This window comes from Sabethes cyaneus, chromosome 2 (genome assembly GCF_943734655.1).
Source record: "Sabethes cyaneus chromosome 2, idSabCyanKW18_F2, whole genome shotgun sequence".
NCBI lineage: Eukaryota > Metazoa > Arthropoda > Insecta > Diptera > Culicidae > Sabethes > Sabethes cyaneus.
Genome location: NC_071354.1, coordinates 43,497,221 through 43,523,207, shown reverse-complemented (window position 1 = coordinate 43,523,207; position 25,987 = coordinate 43,497,221). Strand labels below are relative to the sequence as shown.

The window sequence follows — 25,987 nt, the reverse complement described above, 5'->3', positions numbered from 1 at the left end:
TTCTATTGTATTATTGTTTTACGTTATATCACTGGATTGTACAGATCCAGTTATCAATATCATTGGCTCTTATCTGTAGAAATTAAGCTGCTATCGGCTTCATTTTAAAAAACTCTTGAGGAAATATTTTTAAATCCGAATAAAATTACCACTGACGAAAGTCGTAAATGCCTCAAATGACCTGATGATTTTCCCCTGTTTTCTTTGATCTAGCATTCGGTTGTCAGGCGCGAACAGCATCTACACGACGCCGTTGTTCAGCACAGTTTTTCGCGCCCCCAGGCAGGGGCTGGCCGGGTAACGAGCGAAAGCACGTGCAGGCCCAAAGGCAATTGCAGCGCAACGTAAGTAGGTACCAACTCACATATGAATGAGCGTACGAAGAGAAATGCAGGAAAATCCAGTTTGATCAGATGAACTTACACTCGACCACTGTGCATTTCCTGTCAAATAACATTCAATTCACTAATCGATGCACTAGGTAACTTCCCACTGCTTACGTTTGTGGAAAAGGCAACTGGTTGCGCAATACTATGCGCCCTAGTTTCCTGCTTTGTCTAAGTAGAATTGGGTTGAGTAACAAATTGAGGCATCATCTAGAGATGGAACTGGCAGCCACTCGCATATGCAACATATGGAAACTTAAAATAGGAAATATAATCTAACTAAACCTAATTCAAACGGTCTACCAATATTAGCGTTAAACCGAAACCAGGCAAACAAACAAAAGCTTAGGTAAATAATACAGTTATGTTATTTATTTTTCCAACCTTGATACGAACACCAACGGGAGCCGTTACGTGAACTATCGAAAACTTTAGCTATAGGTACTACTTACTCATGCGGGCCGATTAAGCGGAGTGCAGGCCTAGCCGGCTAAATAAGCTTCGTGAGTGGCATAGTAATTAACTCACGCGGTTTTTTTTCGCCGAATTAAGCAACTGGGAACTGCGAAAACAAATACAAATCAGTGAAAGCTACAGCAACATTGCAACATTCGACAGACACCAAGCCAAACCACACGGTTGCACATTGCGTGGTTGGTGTGAAACTGCGAACTGCTAATTCAGCCGTTCGTTGCATGTTTGCTCGATTTTAGTGACAGTAACAGCATCCGAATATCGTTCCACTATGAGTAGTTAATGTCTACTTAACTTAAAATGAAATTGCGGAAAAAGTGAAACGCAAGCTAGTCAAAAAGTACACCATCGGATTAAAATCATTTGACGGAAGACTACGTCTTTGTTTACCACGATGAGCACTTAGAAAAAGCAAATGAAAACTGTAATGTTCCAATAAAACTTTTTAAACACCCATAACCTTTAACCACAACTGCATGGTATTTAGCTGTTAATTAGTCAATTAGTTGAATAGTAAAAATATTCAGCTAGCAAATGCTGCACACTCTTACTCGTTTTAACGTAAATTTTGTAATTTATGCTGTTTTGAATTAAGCGAAATGTATCCTTCGTGTAAAAACCGATATCAGTGTACTTTCAAAATTCATAAAAATAAAAAATATACTTTTTATGACCCTAATATTTACACCAATTACATGTAATGACTCTTTTTATTTCCGTTGTAACGACAGAAAACGAGTGAACGCGTTTCCTTGTCCAAACAAATTAGAAATGGTTTGCTTCGTTTGATTAACAAAATGGGGCCGGAAAAGTTAGCCAGCACGAAAAAGAACGAATGAAAAGAGGGGGTTATTTGGCCTATCTACAAGAAAGGCGATAAGCTGCATTGGAAGAACTATCGAGTGATCACTATCTTGAATCCTGCCTACAAAGTGCTTTCACAAGTCATCTTTCATCGACTGTCGCTGCATGGAAAGTCGTTCTACTGTGGACCAAATCATCACCTTGCAGCAGATCCTTCAAAAGTGCCGCATATTCCGAGTTCCCAAGCGTCACCTATTCGTTGATTTCAAAACCGCATATGATAGTGTAAACCGACAAAACCTATGGAAAACCCTTTTTTGCTTTGGGGAGAAGCTTACTAGACTTATCATGACTGCGATGAATAGGATCCAGTGGCAGTGTTGAGTGAGAATTTCGGGTGGATTTCTGAACCCATTCGAATCTCGGAGGGGACTTTACCAAGAAGATGATCTTTCAACGTTGCAGTTAAAAGTGTTATCTAACGAGTAACGAGTGACCACTATAGACATGAAACGTGGACACTGCTAGAAGAGGACCTGCACTTAATCGGGTAGACGAAGGCGTGTTATTCAATCACAAAATTTGGTCAGGAGCGTTCCGAACACGGAGTTATAAAAAATTTGTTATTTAGAACTCATTCTGTTATAAATTTGTTATTTTCATTTGATCGGGTCTCTTCCTAATAAAATGAGGGCCTTTGCTCCTTAAAGAATTCATCCTCTACTGCCATTAGCAATAAGGTGAAATTAGTCGTCATCCATACAAAAGTAGTTTTTTTGTTTGAAACAAAAATTTTGTTTATGGAAATATATTCGCTGTGTTCAGATTGGCAAGAAAAATGCAGTGAATACATTTCTATAAACAGAACCCCGCTTTTGAGCCCAAAAACTGCTTCTGAAATTGGGCTCTCCGAAAAAAATTAATGACTGCTAGCTTCCCGTTAAACCTTCTACCTTCCTATGTAATAGACTCATTCCAAGGTCAAGACTAAAAACTTGAGATTAGTCTATTACATAGGAACGGGGCCTTCCCTCGAAAAACTGCGCTGAGAAACGCGGCTAACATACGCTGACAGACGAACAGCGTCACGTGCAGTACCTTGCAAGTCGTAAGGGCCGGCATAGTGTCGTCGTCCTGAAAGTAAATAGTAGTTAGATTAAAACTTCTCGCTCGGTGGTAATCTGCAATTGATGCAGGAAGCGGCACAATATGTGTCGATAACCCAACCAAAAACGCGTCGCTATCCTTGAGAAGTGGATTTTGCGGTCTCCTTTTGTCCAGCGCCTCTATGGTTCAAAGGTACAAGTACCAGCGAACCACATGCCCTGGAGGGTGTTGTGAGTTCGAATCCGGTTGTAATCTCAGATTACAGCTTGATTCGACTCATGCACCTTCCAGCATTGGACAAAAGGTAGGAGTCAAAATGACTACTTGTCAAGCATAGCTACCAATACCCCCCCCCCCCCCCTTCCTTTCCGCTCTTCCCCCTCCTCCTTCACCAAAAAAAATTTTCCATTTCTTTCCCCTACCGTCCCTTCATCAATTGTAGAACCATCGTTTCAAAAAAATATTAACATTGTAATGTTACAAAGTTAGTTGTGCTGCCTACAAATGCAGTAAAAAAAGTATTCGGACAGTTAAGTATTATTTTGAAATACATATCCTTACTACTACCTTGCAGGACCATCTACATTCTTGATGAACTGTTTCAATCTGTGCGGGATAAAATTAACAATTTCTCAAATATTCCTCTTTTGACTGCTGACTATTTTTTACCACAGCTCGGTTTAAGTCATTTTGATTAAAAATCGAATAGACTAATCTCAAGTTTTTAGTCTTGACCTTGAAATGCAGTCATACATATATATTAATGTTTTTTGAAACGATGGTTCTACATCCCTTCATCAATTGTAGAACCATCGTTTCAAAATACATTAATAAAAATCGAATGATTTACTATTATAGTTTTGAAATGACCTCAAAAGATATTCAATGGGGTTCAAAACTGGTCTGAATGCTAACGTTTTGATAACGCTAGAACAATTGTATGGTACCCACCGTTAACAATTATCGACAGTATGCTTATATTCAGCATCCCGATACAACGTAAAGGTACCAAACCATTACAAGTTTGCCTTAGTTTTGTCTAAGATTGTTCAGATAGTCGAGCTTACACATAGTTGTTATCCTAAAATATATAAATTTGCTACCTCAAAGCTTTCCATGCACCCCCACAAGGTATGTCACCAACCATGATTTTTGACTTTTCAGCTGCAAATGGTGCTTTGCCCTGGATGCTGATCTGTTCATTTTACTACCGGGACGTTAGTTTAGCCGAGCGGATTGTTGTACCGGTACACTCGTCACGCGAAGCCACTATTGCCAGATATTTGATACGCATAAATTTGGGATGCTATCGTTTTGTCCTGAATGTTTTAGGTTCTCAGTCTAATATTTTGCATATCAAAAATAGTTTATGGAGTTCTCTAAATTCCAGGAATATTAGTAGAACCAGAATTCACAGGAACTAAAATAATTGGTGAGTCCCAAATTTATGTGTGTCAAATATCTCGCAATAGTGGCATCCCAAGCAACAATGTGAGTTTTATTGTACTCTTATACCGGTTTTCATGACCAATTTTGGCCCTAAATGCCATCATAAGAGTGCTAAGCTGCTAGTAAACGGAAGAGAAGAAAGACGAAGAGAATCTTTCATTTGCACATAAGCCCTTTTAACATGTTGGTCTAGAGTTTTTCTTACTCGTGTGGGTGTTTTTTGTAACTCTGCTTGCATAAGCTTGGCAGCGTCTCCATGTCCCTCGCACGAGCATTCATTCGTGTAGCATATGCTAACTCTTTCGACGTCCCTTGTTGTCTCAACTGTGTCACTCTACGCTTTTTATTCCGTTCCAGCCAATTCGATCTTCCTATTTTCACATCATTATCAGTGAAATACATCAAAATTCAACCAGTTTTTTATGGCTTCATATACGCATTGTGTTCTATTTGCTTTGTTTCAGCGATTGTAAAATTCTGAGCACAATCTCGTAACGTCTTCTTTGAGCTGTTTCTTCGGCTTCTAGCAATTCGACTCTTTGAACAATGAATCCAAGAACATGTCGCATTCTATCGGTACTCGAAGCACCCGATTCTTGCAACCAAACTAAAATTTAAAAAAATCTTTTCTCATCATTCTTTACAATAACTCATTTTTATAGTGTCACTAACGACAATGTCTAATATGTGTTTTACTGACTGTCCCACTGTGCGACGAATCCAGCATTCAGAAAGTTGCCAAAGGTTACAATTCAAATATGACGTCCACCAAATTTCTGCTTTTTTAGACCCCCCCCCCCTCTCCCCTCTCTGTCCGATTGTGTCACAAAACTCAACCTACCCCCCCCCCCCCCCTCTTTGGACGTCGCATAAACTCAAAATAAAAATGAAAAGCGTGTTGAAAGTAAAAAGTTTATGAAAATAGCTTTACCTTTTAAGAGTTAGTGTATGATTAAAACAAATATAGAAAATAACAATTAATAACAAACAATAACTGCGAACAAGGGCTCTAATAGCATTCAATTGCAAATTGTTACAAATCAATCAAGAAATGAAGCTATGGTTTCAATTGAAGTAGCACGGCTCCGCTTCAAAACAAGCTTCAATCTGCGTCGTCGAAGCAGGTTTCACTACATCGGGACGATAGCTTTTAGAGTTCATTGTACTTTTCTATCCAATATTTAGTAAAAAACTAGAAACTTTGATTGCAAATGAACTGAAACTGAGTTACATATATCCTTCAATGTGGTCTATCTAGTTAACATTGACAAATTGTGCCTGACTTTCAAGTGCCGTCAGCTGGAACGATAAGTTCGAAAATCGGAATAAAACGATGAGTGATGAATGACTGAGAAACCGCGGGGTCGGTCACTCGGCAAAGCCGTTTTTATGTTTAAAACGAGCCGAACTGTGCCGATGCTGTACCGAAAGTGCCGAACTGCGAGATTTGTTAAATTCGTTATAATCTGATAGATCTGGCAACCATGCGAGATGATTTTGACAACTGGCAGTGCTCCCATTTCATATGTAAAATTAAACTGAAGTATTTTACTGGTTTCGACTGTGAACAGTGTTTGGTTTAAGTATACGGCTTTTGCAGTCCACGAAATCATTTAAAATCATTTCGTGGACTGCAAAAGCCGTATACCTAAACCAAATTAAACTGAAGGTGTGCCGCTTGATATCTTTGGAGTGCCGCGGCACAATGTGCTGAGTGTCCGACCCCTTACTGAGAAACATATTTTTGCTGCCTTTTGATGAAAATGCAATTTTTTTCGACGGCTGTTACATTTGCCTAGACCCCCTCCCCCCTTTGTCACAATCTGTCACAAAATTGACACCCCCCTCCCCCTCATAAGCAATGGAGGTCATTATTGAATGATCCCAAGCTGGAAGAATACGTGGGGCAGAACATATTGCTAGAATGCCGGACAACTGTCTTGCAAAAATGGTTTTCACTTTGTATCCGGAAGGAAGACCAGGTGCCCGCGGAACTGGAGACCAGCTGCCTCCGAACGAGTTAGATGTAAGAATAACGTTATGCAGGCCTTGACATAAAACTTAAGGTCAGCTAAATAAGTAAGTAACTTGCTCAGACTGTCGCAGTGGCCTTTTAACCCAATGTCCTTCTGACATACAAAAAAAAGTAACTTGCTTCCTCCGAACCTAGACTAGACTGATCAGACGTCTCAGATTTTACGTGATTGTCCCGGATTAGCAGATTGAATCATTCTGAGTAAAGTCGATTTATGTATTTATGTTTTTCTGCAGTAAACAAAATGCTACAGGTAAGATAGAATTTCTGCATATGATATACCGGGGTAAGCTGAAATGCGGGGTAAGTTGAAACGGGAGTGAAAATGTTCATCGGAAATAATAAATTGTTTCCTGATTTTTTTTCACTGAACAGGTCCCCTAAACGCACCTTCTGATTGTCATAAACGGAAGATCGAAGTGACTTTACGCACTACTTGCTTTTGTTTACTTTTTGCCATTCATAAATTTAACGCTTTCAAACACGATTTAGTGTTTTTGGTAATATTTGTCTTATAATTTTACATCAGGTAATTATTTGGTTCTCAGTGACAATAAACTAATCTATGTAGAATCCTTTTTTTTTTGTTTTGTATTTTAGCCATTTTAGCATATGAGAAGCAAATATTTTAACCTGCTACACGGGGTAAAATGAAACACCACACGTAAACGTTTAGAATTTAAATAAACGGTTTATTTGAAACATAAATTATTTTTTATTATCAATTTATATAAGAGGCTTATGTCTGTACCGAAAACCAGGTCTCTGACAGGACGTCATAAGAGGCTTATCGGTAACTAAAAACAGGTCCCTGACAGGACGCCATGCTTTTGTAGCAATGGGTTGTATTTTCAGTCACCTCACTGGTCGACTGCTGGACTGCTCGATTGCTCAACTGGTTGACTAGACTGCTCGACTGTACTGGTCGATTAGACTGCTCGATTTGATTGCTCGACTGGGCTACTCAACTGAACTGTTCGATTAGACTGTTCGACTCAACTGCTTGATTGGACAGATCGACTTGACTGCTTGACTGAACAGCTCGATTTAACTGCTCGAGTGGACTACTCGATTCGACTGTTTGACACAATTGCTTGACCCGACTGCTCGACTTAACTGCACGATTGAACTGCTCGACTGGACTGTTCGATTCGATTGCTCGACTGAACTACTCGACTCAACTGCTCTGCTGGACTACTCGACTCGACTGCTCGAATGAACTGCTCAACTCGACTGCACGAATGAACTGCTCGACTCAACTGTTCGACTTAACCGTTTGACCCGACTGCTCGACCAAACCATTTGATTCGACTGGTCGACTAGACTACTTGATTCAACTGCTCGACTAGACTACTCGACTTAGCTGCTCGATTTAATTGCTCGACTTGACTGCTCGACTCGATCACTCGATTCAACTGCTTGACTCGACTGCTCGGCTCAACTGCTCGACCGGACTGCTTGACTGAACAGCTTGATTTAACTGCTCGACTGACTGCTCGATTTGACTGCTCGACTTGACTGTTCGACTCGACTGCTCCACCCAACTGCTGGGCTCGATTGCTTGATTCGATTGCTCGACTCGCCTGCTCAACTCGATTGCTTGTCGCGATATCATATGGTCGGTGTTAAATCAGACCGGACCAAGTCGCAAAATTTTAAAAAATGAGTTAATAATAGCAAACGATCAAGAATTTTCTAAGCAGCATTTTGCTCTAATCAGACTACATAAATGTTGCAAACAGCCAGAAGTTTTTATTCAGTTAAATAAAATCCAATACGACCATAAAAACTATTTGTTTCAGTTTCCGGCTATGACTCTTTTATGTACAACATCTTAGAGCTATATTATGCAATATAAGAACTCAAAGAACTAATACAAACATTAAACACTGGCGAATGGAATGTATACGCAGTTTTCGGAATTCTGAACAGACATTTATATTTTCCGGATCGTAAGATTCGGGCTCAACTAGTCTAAAAATAATTACCGTCGGTGAGGAAGCGTGTGATACATATATGGGATCAATATAAACGGGTAACGGTAGCTTTACACAAAAAGTCTTCGGGTACCAACCGAAAGACTGTGGGTTGAGATCCCACCTGTCACCTGTCATTGCACTTTCGATATATTTTTGACGCATATGTCAAAATTTTCCAGTTCATCTAATTACCATTCCTCGCACCATACGCTTCTTTACTTCCCAACAAAGGCCTATTTCCATTTTCCCAAACCTCTTCTTGTCAGGGGCCACCTCCGTTCATCCTGTCAACCACCATGTACTGATTTTCTTCGATCCATGAATTCCATCTGATAGAATGCTAGTCTAACATGTTCGAATGTCTATTTTCGTGAAACTCTGGGACCCTTCAACCCATTTTGTACAACAATTTTAATAAATAGGTACCCACTTACAATTGCAGTTTTTGTCGGACGCGTAGTTTTAGTCCAATTTATTCGCATCAATATGCGTCATTCGCCTCTAGAGCGGGCTACCGGTGGCTTCAGCTTCTTGCGAAAAAAACACCGCATGTATTTTTATTCTGCATCAGAACACGAAAACGCTCAGAAAATACGTTTCACGAAGATTAATATTGTGTATTGATGTCTGTGTTGTCTGAGATTGCTCTCTATAATTTTTCATGTTGTTATATTACTCAACTCTTAGCTTTCTACTTTCAACTCTTCTTCCTACTGCTTTAAATAAGCGGAAATTGGAACATAAGTTGAAAGAAAAATAAAATTCAAACAAAGTAAAACAACTAAATTAAAAGGAAAGTCAAATATAAACATTGAAATGAGCGAATTTAAAGAACAGTTGCAAATCTGGCACCGAATTGAAAATAAAACAATGCACTGTATTATCGAGTCTATCGAGAAAGCCATCTAAAAGTTTCGTAGATTTGTCATTCAAATTTGTGTGAAATTATTGATAAAATTTCTACGAATACAGTCTAGTTTAACGCACCTCACATGCGTTCTTTGGAAATGCTTTATTGTCGAAACCTGTGCAGTGTGCAAGACTGTCTAAAATCTATTCAAATATTCACTTTGAGATTAATCAATATAAGAAGATATCTAAAAATCAATTGGTAAATTGAATTACATACACCTTACAACTCTTCGAGTACAATCACACTAAACAAAAACGCATTCGCAGATGGTCACATTTACAGCTTTCACTTTTAGCTCCTAAAAATAGCAACGTTTGAATGTTGCTCAGCATGTAAAACAAGTTACACCGTTTTGAAAATTATTGTTGGTGATAAAATCAAACATTAATTCTGAAAACTAATTGTCTAATTAATACCTTCAGCTCTCTAGCATTAATGGTCACAATGAAGTTATCCTCATTAAAACCAGATTACAACAGTGTTGATAATTACCTGCTCAGATTGTCCAATTTCTATAGAATTTCCGGTTGCTGCCATAATATCGATCGCTTAAACGGTCCCCGGTACAGAAAAATCTCGCGCCAAATGTCAGCACTTCTGCCACACGTGGCTAATTCAGACTAAACTACAGTTGTACTTTTCCGTATACTTGTCTTTTCTGCATGCAATTCTTCACTTCACATCTTCAAGGAATACCACTTAGAAAAAGAATATACATAGGTACTTAACGCGTTAAACTGCACTATCGTTGCTGTGAAGAAAAAAACTGGTTTGTACTATTGTGAGATTATGGTTACTTCATCCCACTATTATCAGAAGTTACTGAGACGTTTTAATAAAAAAAAATTCACTTCATTCGATGCACCACAACGCTGTTGCTATCGTGGCATACAGTCACCTTCATTCGCCATACTACTACTGGAACTGCCGCACCTGTCCAAGCTATAATACGGCGGACTCGCCGGAGAGCGACTGTATTTACAGAGTGTTATCCACGTTCCCCTCAACAAACCAGTAGTATAAGATGTACGTAATATTCTCGTACTTAAAGTCTAAATACACAGAAACGATGTCGATTTTGAAACATTCCGTTTACATTCCACTCATTCACTCGCTCATCGGATTTTTTTTCTTCTTACTTTGAAGAAAACATGACATGCACCGACAGACGTGTCTATCTTTAATCTCGCTGCCTGACGACGAATCGTTCGCTTTAAGCGCGTAAATTATGACGATTAACCATATCCGGCGTGTTGTCGATTTTTCCGACAGTCGGTGGAAGAAGTCGAAGTCGGCTGAACTATGCCGCTGTTGTCACTGAGTTGAAACATTCTGATAAAAATTTATCTCATTTCCTGAAATCTTCAACAATAAAATGATTTTCAAAATTGAAAGCATTTCCAGTTTGAAGTTCCTACTGTTTAAGCTCAGATTGTTTTTAATAAAATATGGTTCAACGATGTTTGACTAATAGACTTTCAATGATGAATCAACGAAGAATGCAAACGTACGTGTACACGGCATAGTTACAGCTATCACAACATCACTTGTAGGTCACGGAACCGACCGCACAAAGCCACCGAGCATCAGTTGCACTTCCTTGCTCAAGGCAACTGTCTCGGTAGGAAGTCAATTACGACGATTAGCTTTGAGTGCTGCCCGGTTCTGGCATAATAATCATGTCCCTTTTCCCCTTTGTCTCTCGCTATCGTTATCTCGCAAAGCGTCGGAAAAGCTTTTGAAGCGGAACTCCGTTCAATGAGGGTACTATGATGCTTACTGGCAAGCTTATCAGAAGTTTTTCACCAGCATCACTTCGTTGTTTGATCAGCGGGTGGGTATAATGTCTTGAAAGCTAGGTTAGATAACCCCATTTGTATCGAATAGAAAATACTACGAATCAGAAGAAGTTATCTTAATTGATGTGTTTATGGTTATTATATTTTACAATAGGTTACAAGTTAATTAATTAGGTAAAATGCTTCTTGTTTCTTTCATAAAAGTTATCTACCTAGTACTTCAAAGCAATTCGGAAAGATCACTGAACCGTGCACATTTTTATTAAATCTAAGGATAAGAGATACTCGTATATTCGAGTTAAGGGACTAACTGAGCCGCTCTAAATTAGAGTTCTATGGAGCAATGAAATACCCCGCTTTTCGCACAACAGTCCCATGTTCTACAGAGCAACCTATATACATGGAACTGTTATGCTAAAAGCGGAAGAATAGGTGAATGATCAAATTTGCATCTCCCCTATTTATGTTGAACTTAATATAAGTTTTTGGATACGAAGAAACGTACACCTTCCACCACCTTCCGCACATATTGATCCCATTTTGGCTCAAGACTAATTTTTGAGGAGATATAGAAGGCTAAAAATTTTGAAAAAAAAACTTATTTCTTTATTTCAGATTTTGATTCTAGTTTTCTGCTTATTTTGATATTAATTTTGTGATGACCTGACCACATATAGTGGATGAAAAACGATCATACACATGAGAACAGGATGTGTGACGTTAGGCATATGGACGATAGTCATACGGAGATTAGGCATAATGGACGTTAGGCTTAATTTACAAAATTTAACTTTTTTACGAATACTCCCTCGAGTCAATCATTGTTTCATCACAATACAATGAGAACCACGACCACCCATTTAACAAAAGTCACTTCGCATAATGCTGCTTGGCATAACGTCGTTTGCCATAGAAACAGTATAAACATAAGGGACAATTTGCAAAAAAAAAACATTTCGCATAGTGACCTGTTAGTATAATTCCGTGAAAAATATTTTATGACTTTTCATTGACGATTCAAGGAGAGATAAGCGCAAACCGCGAAGGGCCGGCCACTACGAGGGAGGGCAGCCCTCCCTGCAGAAATCACTTTCGGAGTGATTCGCGATAAGGGCGCAACTAACAATGTGTAAACAATGAGGAATATCACTGTGATAATTTGCCAGTACATTTTAAGTCATAATTTAAATAAAAGTTACAAAAACCAAGTTTGAAGACTGAAGTTTTTGGAGCGTCTTAGTAGAATACGAAACCTAAAAATAAAAAATAAGAAAACTTATCCAATTTAATTCTACTATGTGTATTTTATTCAATGACAGATACGTATTTCGCCTACGACTTGCAGGCTTCCTCAGTGTCAGTTCGAAAACAGACACTGAGGAAGCCTGCAAGTCGTAGGCGAAATACGTATCTGTCATTGAATAAAATACACATAGTAGAATTAAATTGGATAAGTTTTCTTATTTTTTATTTTTAGGCAAGTTTGAAGACATAAATTGGTGTAGAATAAATCAATCTTATAATTTCACAACAATACTGCATAAAATTTGTGCATTCAAGCTCAAAATCTAAGATTTATAGTTGAACCCTTGGAATGAGCCTCAGAGCATTTTGACAATGAGATTCGCCCAGCCCTGTTTTGATTTTTTATTTAGTTTCGCTTGTTTACAATGCGCCTGTGTTTTGAAAACAACGCAGTTTCGCTCTTTACTATCGTCTGTTTACAAAACGATTTGCAAATAAGCCTGTCACTTCATAACAATGCAAGGGGCTAAACTGCAAATTGTCTTTTGTTTTGATTAAACACTTCTATCGCCCATCACTAAAAACTTGTTTTAAATAATTCTAACGATTAAAACAGAAGAAAAGATTCTTGCCAAGGATATTATCAGTCTTTTTAAGGCTGATGGTGTAATAAAACGATTTGTTTACAATTTTCCAGTTGAGCCCCAATCGCGAATCACTCCGGACTTCTGTCTAGGTTTATACGCTTTTCTAGGTCTACCGACATTTGTTAGTTTTCCCTAATCGTTGCATCGACTTACCGAGCCAAATTTCAACAACTGTCACAGAAGGCCGAAATTGTATTTGGCCGTGTCACGAAAGGCCGAACCCTATTTGGCTGAACTATAAAGAACTGAAACGAAAGGCCAAGCATGTACTTGACTGAATTTCACCGAAAACTATTTTTTTCGAATAATATCGATAAAAATCATAATTTTAAGGTCAATGTTGAGCTGGTTAAGTTGTTATCAAAATGATTAAAAGATATTTTCATGCGAAAGCTCTCTTTCTCCTCTTTTTGTCAATATTTTTTGTTTTGATCATGCACACAGTTTTGCTTAAAATGGCGTTGAAACAAGAAGCATGCCGGGAGCACGTTGTAAACTTGCACAGAAATCTCGGTAAAAAGAATACGGTAAAACATTCAAAAAGCGAGTATGTTACGGCTTCGAATGTTTACCATATCCTAAGAAGCCAAGGAAGGTAGTTGAAGACTAGCCAAAATTATAGACGCAGAAGGACATCGTTCTTTTTCTCATGCCTTCAACAACAAGCCCTCTGGTTTGGCTATCAATTAATATGTGCACCAGACGTATGTTTAAAGAAAATTTTGTTCCCATTTCTACAAAAACAACATGCAGATGGACAATGCGTGTTTTGGCCGGATAGAGCATCATCGCATTACGCCAAAAAAATACAATCGTTCCTGAATATCCATTCGATCCCATTTTTACCCAAAAACCACGACCCGAAAAATCTGTCTCAGTGCGCCCAATCGAAGATTTCTTCGGGATTTTGAGTTCCTTGGTGTACAAAAATAACTGGAGAACAATGAATTGCAAACAGTTGATTGGTAGAATCAAGAGATGCATTCGCAAAGTTGACATGACGGCCGTACAACGCTCCTGTTCGGACATCAAACGGAAGCTTCGCCGAACAACCAATTACGGACCGTTTACAAATGTACACAAATTTTTTTCAACAATGCATAATGTATCTTTAATTTCGGTAAATCAGATCTTCTTCATGTATCTTTGTTCTTTTTTGACAGCTTGAGAAAAAAATCCAAAATTGATTTGCAACCCGTTAGAAAGGCACGACGGAGCATTCGGAAATATACCTGCAAAACACCCTAGTAGAGGGTCTTGCTCTCGAATCGACCACGTTTTTGGTTGATGGCCGACACTTTTCGGATGTCGCAGCCGTGCTGTCCTTCCGGGGACCAAACGTCGGCTCGGACCACTATCTCGTAGTAAGCAAGATTTGCACCCGGTTGTTCATCGAATTTAAATCGAGACCAACGAGAAAGATACGACTGAACATTCGGCGGTTAGGTATTAGTGAAAGGAGTTGCTGCAGAGTATTCTCGGAAAACTGCGGGGTGTAGCAGTGAACAACTTGGAGAGATCCTGAACGAGCAGTGGAAGTACATTCACGATGTGATTAATACTACAACTACTCCTGCTGCAGTGTGAGTGCTGGTCTAGTGAGTGGTTTAACGCCAACGAGTGACGTACCAGTGACGTGGAGAATCGTACCAACACTCACATATTGGCTGCAGCTGTGACACACCAGAGCAGAGTGATATAGCGAGATGCTAGAGCTGCTGAAAAGAGACTTCACCATCGTAAGAAACGCCCGCACCAAGATCACGTTCTTGGGGAGGTGCAGAATTGCTTCATACACTGAGACCGTTACAGGCAGCCAAATATAAGTTTGCGAATATCAGTGCGGTTTTCGAGACAGACGCTTCATGATTGACCAAATGTTCACGTGGCGACAAATCCTCGATAAATTTCGGAAATTCAACTTGCAGACTTACTATTTGTTTATAAACTTCAAAGCGGCGTACGATTCAGTTAAACGAAATGAGCTGTGGCAGGTTATGCTTGAACATGGTTTGTGAATAGCGTATGGTGATAGAAAATCGTAATGTTCAAAGCAATTTGAAAACTACCACGCGTCCTCATTTTTCTCGAAGTTGACGGAGGTGCGTTGTTAAGTACGGCTTTTTTGTGAGACTGGAAAACTAAAAGATTATAATTGGTTGGAAATTTAAAAAATGCGGTTTAAACGTTGATCACGTATTTTGTATGATCACGTTGAATCAGATTAGAGGATTAACAAAAAGTACTAATCAAACCGGCTGATTTTTAGTGTCTCGCAGCCACAGTCGCACAACAGAAGGTCGTTAAAATCCAAAAACGTACATGCTAGAATATTGTAATGTTTGTCTGAAACAGAGCCGGCATTTAAGCCGAAAAAAATTGAATGATTTTCATTGTTTCCTTTTCTCTTTTATTTAAATGCAGAATGTAAAGTATTGAGAAAAAATCAATGAAATTAGGCCTCGCTGCTCTGGAATGGATCATTACATAATGTGCCAAACGACTCGGCTCAGCTTGCACGCCGATTATTTACGGAGGTTTCGATCAAGTGGGTACTTAGCTCTCTTGAACCAATGAAATCTCCAGGTCCAGATGGTATTCCTCCCATTTATTTACAGAAAATGGACGACGTTATAATAGAGGTAGCGTTTATGCCTAAGGGAGATAAAACCAGAAATCCATGCCCAAGGCTTTCAGACAAATAAGTCTGACATCAACGCTTTTTAATTTGATGGAGAAAACCCCAGTTAATTATAGCCGCAATGAGTTTTTAAAGAGTTCCGTTGCATTGAAATCAACATACATACCAACATAACAAATCTACGGAAACCGCACTGCACTATGTAATGACATTAATTGAGAAATCACTCAAATATCAGGAATTAGCACTTTGTTCTTCTCTTGATATTGAAGGAGCTTTCGATTACACATCCATCGTTTCAATTATTACGGCTCTCTTTTGAAATGGAATCGACCACACTACAATGAGCTAGATTCAAGCAATGGCTTCGAGCAGAGAAATCAGAGAGATTCGTCGGTCACAATTTCGGTGATCAAAGAATGTCCACAAGGAGTTTTCTCCCCCTTGCTGTGGACACTGCTGGTTGACGCACTCCTACACAAGATGTGGCAGCTAGGTTATAAGATTATTGCTTAAGCTGAAATTAGTTATCATCGATTCTACAAATTTCAAAAGCAGTTTTTCGTTTCGTTTAGAAATTCAGTTCATGAAAATATATTCGTTGTGTTCAGATTGGCAATAAAAATGAAGTATTTACATGTTTATAAACAGAATCCCGCTTTTGGGCCCAAAAACTGCTTCCGAAATTGGTCTCTCCGACGAAAAGTTAATGACTGCTAATTTCCCGTTAAGCCGTCGACGTAGAACTAATCGTCAGATGAAAGCCCAAATTCCAATCGGATTGGGGCACAAGATATCACTATTTAGCTTAACTCCATCAAAGCGTATTAGCTTTCTGTAAAAACAATCGGAGCCTGCCTCAAAATATGATCATTAAGACTGCTACAGTGGCCTTTCAATTCAATGTCCTTGTGGCATACAAAAAAAACTCGCTGCTTGATCTGCATAGAGCCTCGCACATTGTAACGCCGGCTCAGTAGAAAGAGGCTATTTTTCACGAAAACACACGAATGCACACGAAAGCACATAGCAGCAAAAAGAAGCGAACGTTCTGCTCATACTGCTGTCATTGCTTTCTAAGTGGAAATAGCATAAGAAAGACATAATCAGGGCAAAATGGTATAATATGCTTCTTAAAGGAGGTCATATTATACCACTTTTCCCTACCACTTTTTAATCGCCACGCAGTTCGAATTTCCACTTCTGTTCTGTGTCTTAGGCGAATCAGCGCTTCAATGGCTTTGCCGATGATGTTTGAGACTCTTAACGGTGCGTTTTAAGCTTTTCGATTAATAAGTTTGTATTCTTTTCGTGAATGCACATGCACACGTTCACGAATTCAAAGACATTCACCATTGTCAGTCAACCTTACTGATATAAGGCTTGTTCGCGACAAAATTTGGACACCCCTAAACACACATAGCTTCGAAAATACATTAACAATGAGTGAAATATTTTGCAGAATGGTAGACGTATGTCTGTTCTTTCTGAAAATATAACACTTGTTTATATTACAAGCGCTCAGCGTAAAATGGCGTCGAAAGAAGAGCAGGTGCGAAAAGCAATTGTGTGCGGTCGCAATGAAAATCCGGATCTCTCGTTAAGAAAACTTGCCAAAAAGCTTGGATTTTCTCCAAGCACTGTTCACAGTGTTTTAACAGGGGAGCAGGGAAGTGGAACAAAAACGGATCTGAGGAACCACCACAAGGATGCGAAGGTGAAACAAATATTACGGAGGAGACCAGATCTTGCTGTACGTACCATTGCTCATAAAATAAAAATGTCACCAACATTCGTGCACACTTCTAAGCAACGACAAGGCATGAAGTCTTGCAAGGTGAGGACTGTGCCAAACCGTAATGATAAGCAAAATACGACGGCCAAAAAGCGCTCGTAAACTTTATCGCAAATATTTAACGAAGTTTCCATGCGTTATAAAGGACAATCAAACGTATGTCCTAGAAGACCTTAAACAGTTTCCTGGTATGTCTTTTCACACTGCCTTGAAACGGAATGGCGTTGCAGAGCATATTAGGACAAAGAAGAAAGCCAAGTTCCCCAAAAAATATTTAGTATGGCAGGCCATATGCAGCTGTGGTCGAGCAAGCAAAAGTTACATCACTACAGGAACGGTTAGCAACGAAATATACAGTGAAGAATGCCTGCAGAAACGATTGTTAGGGTAACTGGTGGTAAAATGCCCAGTCGGGGCAAAATGCGCCGTTGTCATATTTCACGAATTACTCACTTTTAAACTGTAATTAAGGTGCCAATCGCTTCTATTTTACATTACAAACTTGTGTTGAGCATATAAGCTTTCTAAATTACATAAATCCTATGAAAAACAAAAAAATTATTTGCCGTCTTATTTCTTACAATTTTCGTAAGACATTACGCCACCAATAAACAATATTACGTATCTGTAAATGGCTCTTGTTTTGAACAATGGTCTCGGTATCCAGCAGCCAATGTAAAATTGCTTAATTGAATTATTATTTATGTGATTTAAACGATTTTTTTAAACAAGTTCTAGCGGGGCAAAATGCGCCGTGAGAAGTATGAATTTACTTGCAGTGCAACCAAACGTTAATCGATCTAGTAGCCCATACACTTTTAGGCAAACGTCAAAACGTTGGTAAAAGCAAAAGGCAAAGTGTTGTTTTAATTCTGATTCGCTCCGAAAAACCCGGTTAAGATGTCGCGAAGCTACATAAAAAACCCACCGTCGGTCTTGGCCGGAGCCTGCCACTTGCGGCGGTAGTGAAAACCAGTGAAAAACAGTGAAAGACGCGTTGCCGGCAAGGTACCAAGAAAAACCCTTGTGTGATATCTTAGCATCGACCGCTCCAGCGAAGATGGACCTGGCGATTGCAAAACCGCTATCCGGTATAACAGATTTAACAAGTAGTTAGGTCCTCACGCTGTTCTGAGTCGTGTCGGGTTTGCATTAAAATAAAACAGACAGCGCATTTTGCCAATTTGTTGTGGTGCATTTCGACCCTTTGTTGTGGTTCGTTTTGTACACACCTATGCGCATTTTACCCCTAACGAATCTGAAAACAAATTTTCAAATGCCTTATATAATTTCACGATTCAAACGTGTTTTATTAATTTTTATGCTTCAGGACGAGCATGTTAGGTAGAAAACTGTTCTACTTTGGGGTTTATAGTCTAGTTTCTACAAATGCATTCCGCATTGATGAATAATATGCTATTCTTCTTAACGTGGGCATTATACCCCCAGTCCCCCTACCGGTCCTACACAGCCATGATGTACCCTCGCTGTTTTGTCCTGATTTGGCAACCAGTCACTACGCCAAAGATGTTTTGGAATGGTATGATGCTAATGGAGTCCATATTGTACCGAAGGAGGCGAATCCACCGAACTGTCCCGAGCTACGCCCCGAGCGGTATTGGGCTTTGATGAAGAGAGAGCTGTTCCAGCACAAACAACAAGCAACAACTATAGACAAAGTTCGAAAATCTTGGACAAACGCAGCTAAATTGGTTGCCAACAAGTCTGCACTGACCCTCATGGCAAGGGTAAACTCCAAAGTTCGCCAATTTTTCATTCAGACCAAATAAGTAATGTTAATTTGTTTGATAATTATTAACGATACACACATAAATGATATAAAATTGTTTCACGGATTAAACTTCTAGCAAATTTGTTTTGTTGCGAAATTGAGGTGTCCAGATTTTGTCGCGAACAAACCTTATGTGGAAATAGAGAAATTGCTGAGTCAAGAATGCCGGTTAATTTTCCGTGAATGCACCATCGCTGGCGTCTGCATGCTGACGGAGCGAATGATTCCAAGAAGCCGGATACTTTTAACGGTATCGGAAGGTTCATCTCTATGACCTTGTACTACTAAATGAAGATCATTCACTACACTTTCTATCGAAAAATGCTAACTTTGGGGTTTTATTGAATTTGCACTACTCAGCGGTCATAATAAAATACTGTGCATTTTTATTTATCCACAAATTTTTATAACAAAATTTTGTCGGTATTGTGGAAATTAATGGAAATCCAAAGCTACTATTTCTGAAATTCGCCAGCAAACTAATTTTGGTAAGTACCTATTGGAACTTGATATTGGTAGTCGCTGGCTACTAGCGACTATTCGTTATCACAGCGCTACTATAGCGTTGTTTAGGTTTTATTTAATGAAACACGTGTAAACCATATCGGAACGGTTCAAAAACAATTTTTTTTTGTTGATTACGTAGGTTAGCATAAGTAAGCATATTAAGGCTTACCGTTAAAATGACACATTAATAGTAGAAAATAACGTAGTTGGTCACAGTAATCCGGAGTAAATTCCGGAGTTTTTAAGTCATTTGGCGTTGAAAAAAGTTCACTTTTTTATTAGAAATTTCAAGTCGTCACCACGATGAAAACAAGCATAGCAAGCAAAATAACAATAGTAAGCATTATAGCAAGAAAAGGCATGTCTTATGCATTTGTAGATAGGACACGTTTAAACTTTTATTCCATTTTCGACAGACAATTTTTGACCGCGCTATAAGCACAATTGGGATAATAGTTTTCCTCCCTCCCATTTCGCGTGTGGAAAAAAGCTAAATTTCCCCAAAGCGCATGCAAATGAACCACAAAATCTCAATGACACTTGAATTGCATTTGCTCTTTTGTAGCATGGCTACGAACAACTTACCGGATGTATAATAGCTAAGGGATGAGTACAGAGCGGATGGATTCGCTACTTTGTCGTCACCGTAGATATAATAGTACCGATTGAATGTGTACAACACCGAAACGATCATTATGTGTACCATTCAGCATAGCTCTACAATTTTACTACCACGCTGACTGATAAACAGTGGAATTCATTCGACTATCGTGTACTTAAGCGAACTACTAAAGCATGCTAAAGTGTTAATCATGTTAATGAAATGATGAACAGTCACGCTAACCGCGCCTATCGTGTGCAGCTATGACAAAGCCGCTGGCTGGCTGGTTGGGTGGCTGCAGTGGAGTTGCTGGCTGTAGCGGGCCAATCATGGAGTGCAAACCATAGGAAAACTATAAACACACCAGCAGCGGCTCAGTGCGTGTGTTACCGGTTTAGTTGAGTGAGCAAATTGTTTTATGGGAATTTTACCCATGCATACCAAGGCGGGTTTTCAGTAATGGCGCAATTTAGTCTTCCTCATTAGCGCTTTATGCTCTGTTATTTTTGAGTTGCAAGTTGCAACCAACTTGAATAAGATGTATGAATCTACTAATCAGTTTTATTTTTAATGAAAAAATTTGTATTAACCAAAGTATTTAGCATTGGTTTACTACATTTTAAAATCAGCCAAATGTAAACAGCATACATTCCATTATTATAGAAAAAGCCGGCAAATCAGACGGTAGGAAACCGGTTTCTCGCTACTGCACCCATTATATCATACGTGGTATGCGTCAACAAAAGCTTGACCCATTCAAACATGTTGTATAGGCATATGTATATATCCATGGCATGAATGAAGTGGAAAGAAAAACATTCAGGTACGAACATTCGTCGAATCGACATCAGACAATTACTATCGGTTCAACATTCGGTGGGTGTTCATTGCGGGGCGAATGGATGATTTTTGACTCATTAAAAGTGGTTGAATAATATGGGTTAGTCGGTTAAATTCATTGTTTTTGATCATAAGAAACAATCTCCAGTGTTTGCTTCCCCTCTTGATGGTTCGGTAGTAAAGCAAAAAATAATGAGGAATAAAATTCCCCAACGCAACGCACTTCAGTGCGCTTGGTTGGAATTTGAAATTTCTTTCTACAACTAGGTCTTGCGAAAGAGCCCATGAAAAGTAAAAAGAGCTATGCATTTTAAAGCATATCAACAAGCCCTATAAAATGAGCCGGTAATTGGTGTGGGAAGTTCAGGCGGAAAGCCAAGTGGAGCACTTGCCGGTGCATACAAAATTTCATCGTACACGTACTTAGTCTACGGTGCCTTTAGTCACCAGCCAGAGCTACAAGAGTTGGCACGTTTTGAAGGACACTGTACAACTATACATATTCAAATCACTGTTTAGGCTTCGTTTGATGGGAGACTGAATCACAAGGAGAAAAAAAATCTGTGAGCACAGAGTTCAAGTCGTGATTCTATTCGCTTTTTTGTGTCAAATGCACGACAAGGTGTAACCGATAAGGTCCTTACAGGCAAGCCTTTAAAAGCGTTACTTGCTTTCATAATTTGATCACTTCTTTCTGTAGCCTCCGATACGTGCTGTTCGCTAGCCGCTCGTCTGCACCGACCTTCATGTAGCTGAGTTCCGGCACGAAGCAACTCCGTGCCGGTTTTGCTTGATGAACGCTTATAGAAATTTAAATACTCACTCCCCTAGGAGAAACTGGTTTTGATAGGATTCTGCTTGATGAGATTCGGGGAATTCCTCTATCAGGCATAAATTTGTCATAATTTCCCTTCGGGAGGGCAAGCTTGATGACCGGTGACTAGAATATAACCAACCAGAGATACTTTTGTAAAATAAAAATCATTGGATCATTTTTTACAATAGAATGATTCTAAAGTAAAGAATAAAAGACTGGAACAATTTTAACATTCGGGGTCATCAATCACGGTGTAGTGGTCAACATTCACGCCTTTCACGCCGCAGAAGTCACAAATGACCCAAGCTGTTAGAGTAACTATAATCAAATTAAAAAAAAAATAACATTCGCAAAACTGCGCTCAGCGTTCCTTCTTCTCTGTAAAATTTAATGTAAAACCAAATAATCTCTGCAACCCCGCAGCAGTTTGCACTTTTTGTTTTAATCAGCCACTATTTTTGCCACTATTAATTGTGTAAAAATAGTTCCAATTTCAAGTCCAGTTCCAGTTAAAGTTACAAATTAAATTTCAAGTTTAGTTTCCAGCCTAATTTAGGCTCAATTTCAAGACCAAATTTAAGTCTAGTTTCAAGTCCAATCACTGGCGTAACTACCTAGCCGCGAACAAGCGGTGGAGCACCGACCTTCCAGCTGCATGTTTTGAACTAGAAAAACCTTGTAATCAAGCCATCGCCAAGTAACAAGGATAGCGAATCTATTTTTATGCAAATAATTTACTTATTGCAATAGTATTGGTCGAGCAGACTTAAAACTCCAGACTACCGGGTTACACCATGGCGATTTTTTACATTAAATTAAAAAAAGTGGGGCACATACGACATATCTCAGTCAAAGCACATCCCAGTGGACTTGAAATGAGTCATAAAAATGGACTTGACATTAGATTAGAAGTTGGACTAAAATTTGAACGTGGACTCGGACTGAAACTTGAAATTGGAATTTCAAAATTGTTCAGATTTCAATTGCACCCACGTTTCTACTTGAAATTGGTATTAAATTGAACAGAAAATTAGCCTTAAATTTGAGCCACTGGACATGAGATCTAACCCTAAGTTATGTGAACTTAGATTTCAAATTCGAATTGAAATCAAACATGAAATATAACAGTCAGACAGAGGGAGAAAAAAATGGAAAAGAGTACGTAGAAAAACGTTCCATAGACTGGACAAACGTGTTAAAAAAGCATAAAAACTGACATGAATAAAAGATAAACGAAAAAAAACACCTGAGAGGGTGATGAGAGGGAAGACGGGACATGGAAAGAGAAAAAAAGTGAAAAAGAATGGGAAATGAAAAAGAGGTAAAACGAAAAATAACGCTAAGACTGAACAAAAGAAATATTAGAAAAAAGAAAGCTTTGGTTTATAAACGTCTTTAGGACTGGATAAACTGGACAGAAATGCAACGGGAGAAATACGGGATAGAGCAGGAGGAAAAGAAAAGAAGAAAATACGAGAAAATAGAGAAACTGAAAAAGAGGAAACAGGGGACAAAAAGAAAAAGCATGCAATGGAAAAATGGAAACGGCTAGACAAAAAAGGTTAAACGACAAAGAAGAACAGAACGTGACAGAGAAGGATGAAAAGTAGAAAATAATAAGAGGAAGAACAAAACAAACGAAAACAAAAAACGGGATGAAAAAGGAGTAATAATTGGCATGATTAATAGAAAAACGAAAGAAAAAAAACCTGACAGAATGAGAAAGAAAACAGTACATGAAAAGAGAAAGAAGAGAAAAAGAAGAAAAAAACGATGAAACTGACCGGAAAAGATGAAGTACGGAGGAGAAAAGGAGAAAAATTAGAAAAAAGAAAGACTTGGGTTATAAACGTCTTTAAAACCGGATGAACTGGACAGAAATGAAATAAAACGGAAGAAAACACGGGAGCTTGAAAATGGAGAAACAGAAAAGAGGAAAAAGGGGACAAAAAGAAAAGGTATGTAGAGAAAAAATGGGAACGGATAGACAAAAAGTTAAACGAAAAAAAAACTGAACGTGACAGAGAAGAAAGAAAAGCAGAATATAACAAGAGGAAGAACGAAACAGACGGAAACGAAAAACGAGATGAAAAAATAGTTTAAAAATAGACAAAAAACGAGGACGAAAAATAAGGGAAAAAATTGGACAGAAAATGACAAAAAACGAGAGAAAAAATTCGGAAAAACTAGTCTAAAAACGAGGAAAAATGAAAGAAAAAAAAGAAAAATTTAGGCTCACGAAAAGGGTAAAAAGGAACATAAAAGAGAAAAGAAAAAGAATAGAGAGGAAACAGGTGTCAGAACGAAACGAAAAACGAGCGATAAAAAGAGGGAAAAGAAGACAAAAAAGAAAAACGGAACAGAAAACAAAGGAAATTAAAAAGGAAAAGAAAAATAACGAGAGAAAAAAGATTGAAAGAGGGAACGAGGAAAATGTGAAAAGGAGATCAAACAGTGATATAAAAAGAGAAAGATGGGACATGAAATGAAAAGAAAAACATTAAAAAACGGAATAAAAAATAGCTAAAACTTCCGTTAGATGGAAAAAATGAAAGATGAAAAGGAAAACCTGAGAGGAAAGAGAGCCAAAAACAGAATAAACGTGGCAGAAAAGACAGAAAAATGTCTAGTCTGATATCTAGTTTCGATCATTCCAGTGTAACCATTCGTACGCACACACCATACGCGCCATTCGCCGACGGTAATTATATGATTGCTCTTTCGAATCTTATTCTGATTATCTAATATAGGGTGTCGTGTACTGATAGTTTAATTATCAAAACACTTGGGCGCAAACCGAGAGAGTGTGGGTTAAAGCCCCACTCACTACTTGAACTACGCAATATCTTTTTAGCTCCACATCGAAGTTGCGGAATATCATCTAGTCTACCATTCTTCTTCACCAAACGCTCCTCCACCTTTAATATGTTGGACCGCGACAGAGTCAAAGACAAGTAAAACAGAGAAAAAAGGAATAAAAATAACGAAAAACAAAGAAGTGAAAAACTGGACTGAAGATAAGTAAATATGGGACAGAAACCGAAGAAAAACGGAATAGAAACAGGAAACACGGCACAAAAAAAATGGAGAGCGAGAGAAAAAGAGCAAAATGGAAACTCCTGAGAGCAAAAATCAAAAAAACATTGCAGAAAATGTGAAAGAAAACGACACGACAAATGGAAAACCAGGACTAGAAAAGAGAAAAAACGGAACAGAACGGAGGTAAAACGTGTGAGACAATAAGACGAAAAATTAAAGAAAAGGTTCGTAGCCTGCTGGATGGTTAGACCAAGTGGAGCAAGACGTGGAAAAGGTGGGACGCTTGAAAAACTGGAGACGGACAGCCATGACATAGCCAGCAGAGAGAAACGGTAAGGCTGAGTGAAAGGGTTGTATAGAAAGAAAGGGGTATACACTCAAGTACTTTTTTACACGGTTTAGTTTTTTGAGGATTAAGAACGGTAACTTAAAGAGCATTCATTTATTTCTCAATACATTTGGGAGTAGCTCGACATTCCTCACGTAGATTGTAAATAGTTCCTTAGCTGCACCGTTTTCGAGTAATCGAAAAAAACAAACCGTGTAAAAAAAGACTTGAGTGTAAAGAAAGCAAAGCGTGTGAAAAGAGAAAGCGTTGTGAAATTTTGATTTTAATGCAAAAATAATTATCTGGATGTGCTCCAGATAAGAAATAGTCTATTTTTTTCATTTTTCATAATAGGTTTTCAAAAAAATATGTATTACAAAGTACAAATAAAACATGTAAACAACTCGTGACCGACAGATGGAAGCAGTTCTTCGATGAACACCTCAATTCAATGACGAAGTTGCAGAAGGAGGCGGAACGGAAGATAACCAAGGAGTGTCCATGGAAGATATTAATGTCCCAGCACCTAATCTCCAAGAAGTCAAACGAGAAATTCACAACTCCAGTCACCGATAGCAGAAGGTTTCGTAGCGCATTACCAGGCAGACTTCATTGAGATTCGCACAACTACGGACCAAATTTTTACCAACCGACAGATCTTGCAGGTATGTCGGAAGTACAACGTGCTCACGTATCACATCTTTATTGATTTCAAAGCAGCATACGATACAGTCTATCGAGAGAAGTTATGACAGATAATGCACGAACACTCGCACAAAGCGAATGCTG

The 25,987-nt window shown here is 38.7% G+C and overlaps 1 protein-coding gene across 8 annotated transcripts in view; it reads right to left on the bottom strand.

The window, feature by feature from the left end:
- Positions 1-25,987, bottom strand: part of LOC128738456 (venom dipeptidyl peptidase 4) — a 57,472-nt gene that overhangs the window by 7,433 nt on the left and 24,052 nt on the right. For 2 of the 8 annotated variants that reach the window (XM_053833600.1, XM_053833602.1), the window contains exon 2: positions 9,640-9,913. The exons of 1 other annotated variant lie outside the window; for it this stretch is intronic. In XM_053833600.1, the coding sequence (XP_053689575.1) occupies positions 9,640-9,684 (45 nt within the window). In that variant the 5' untranslated portion in view covers positions 9,685-9,913. Of the gene's footprint in view, positions 1-9,639; positions 9,914-10,045; positions 10,064-25,987 lie in introns of those variants that run through there. 5 more of the 8 variants (XM_053833599.1, XM_053833601.1, XM_053833604.1 and 2 more) reach the window with 3 other exon arrangements.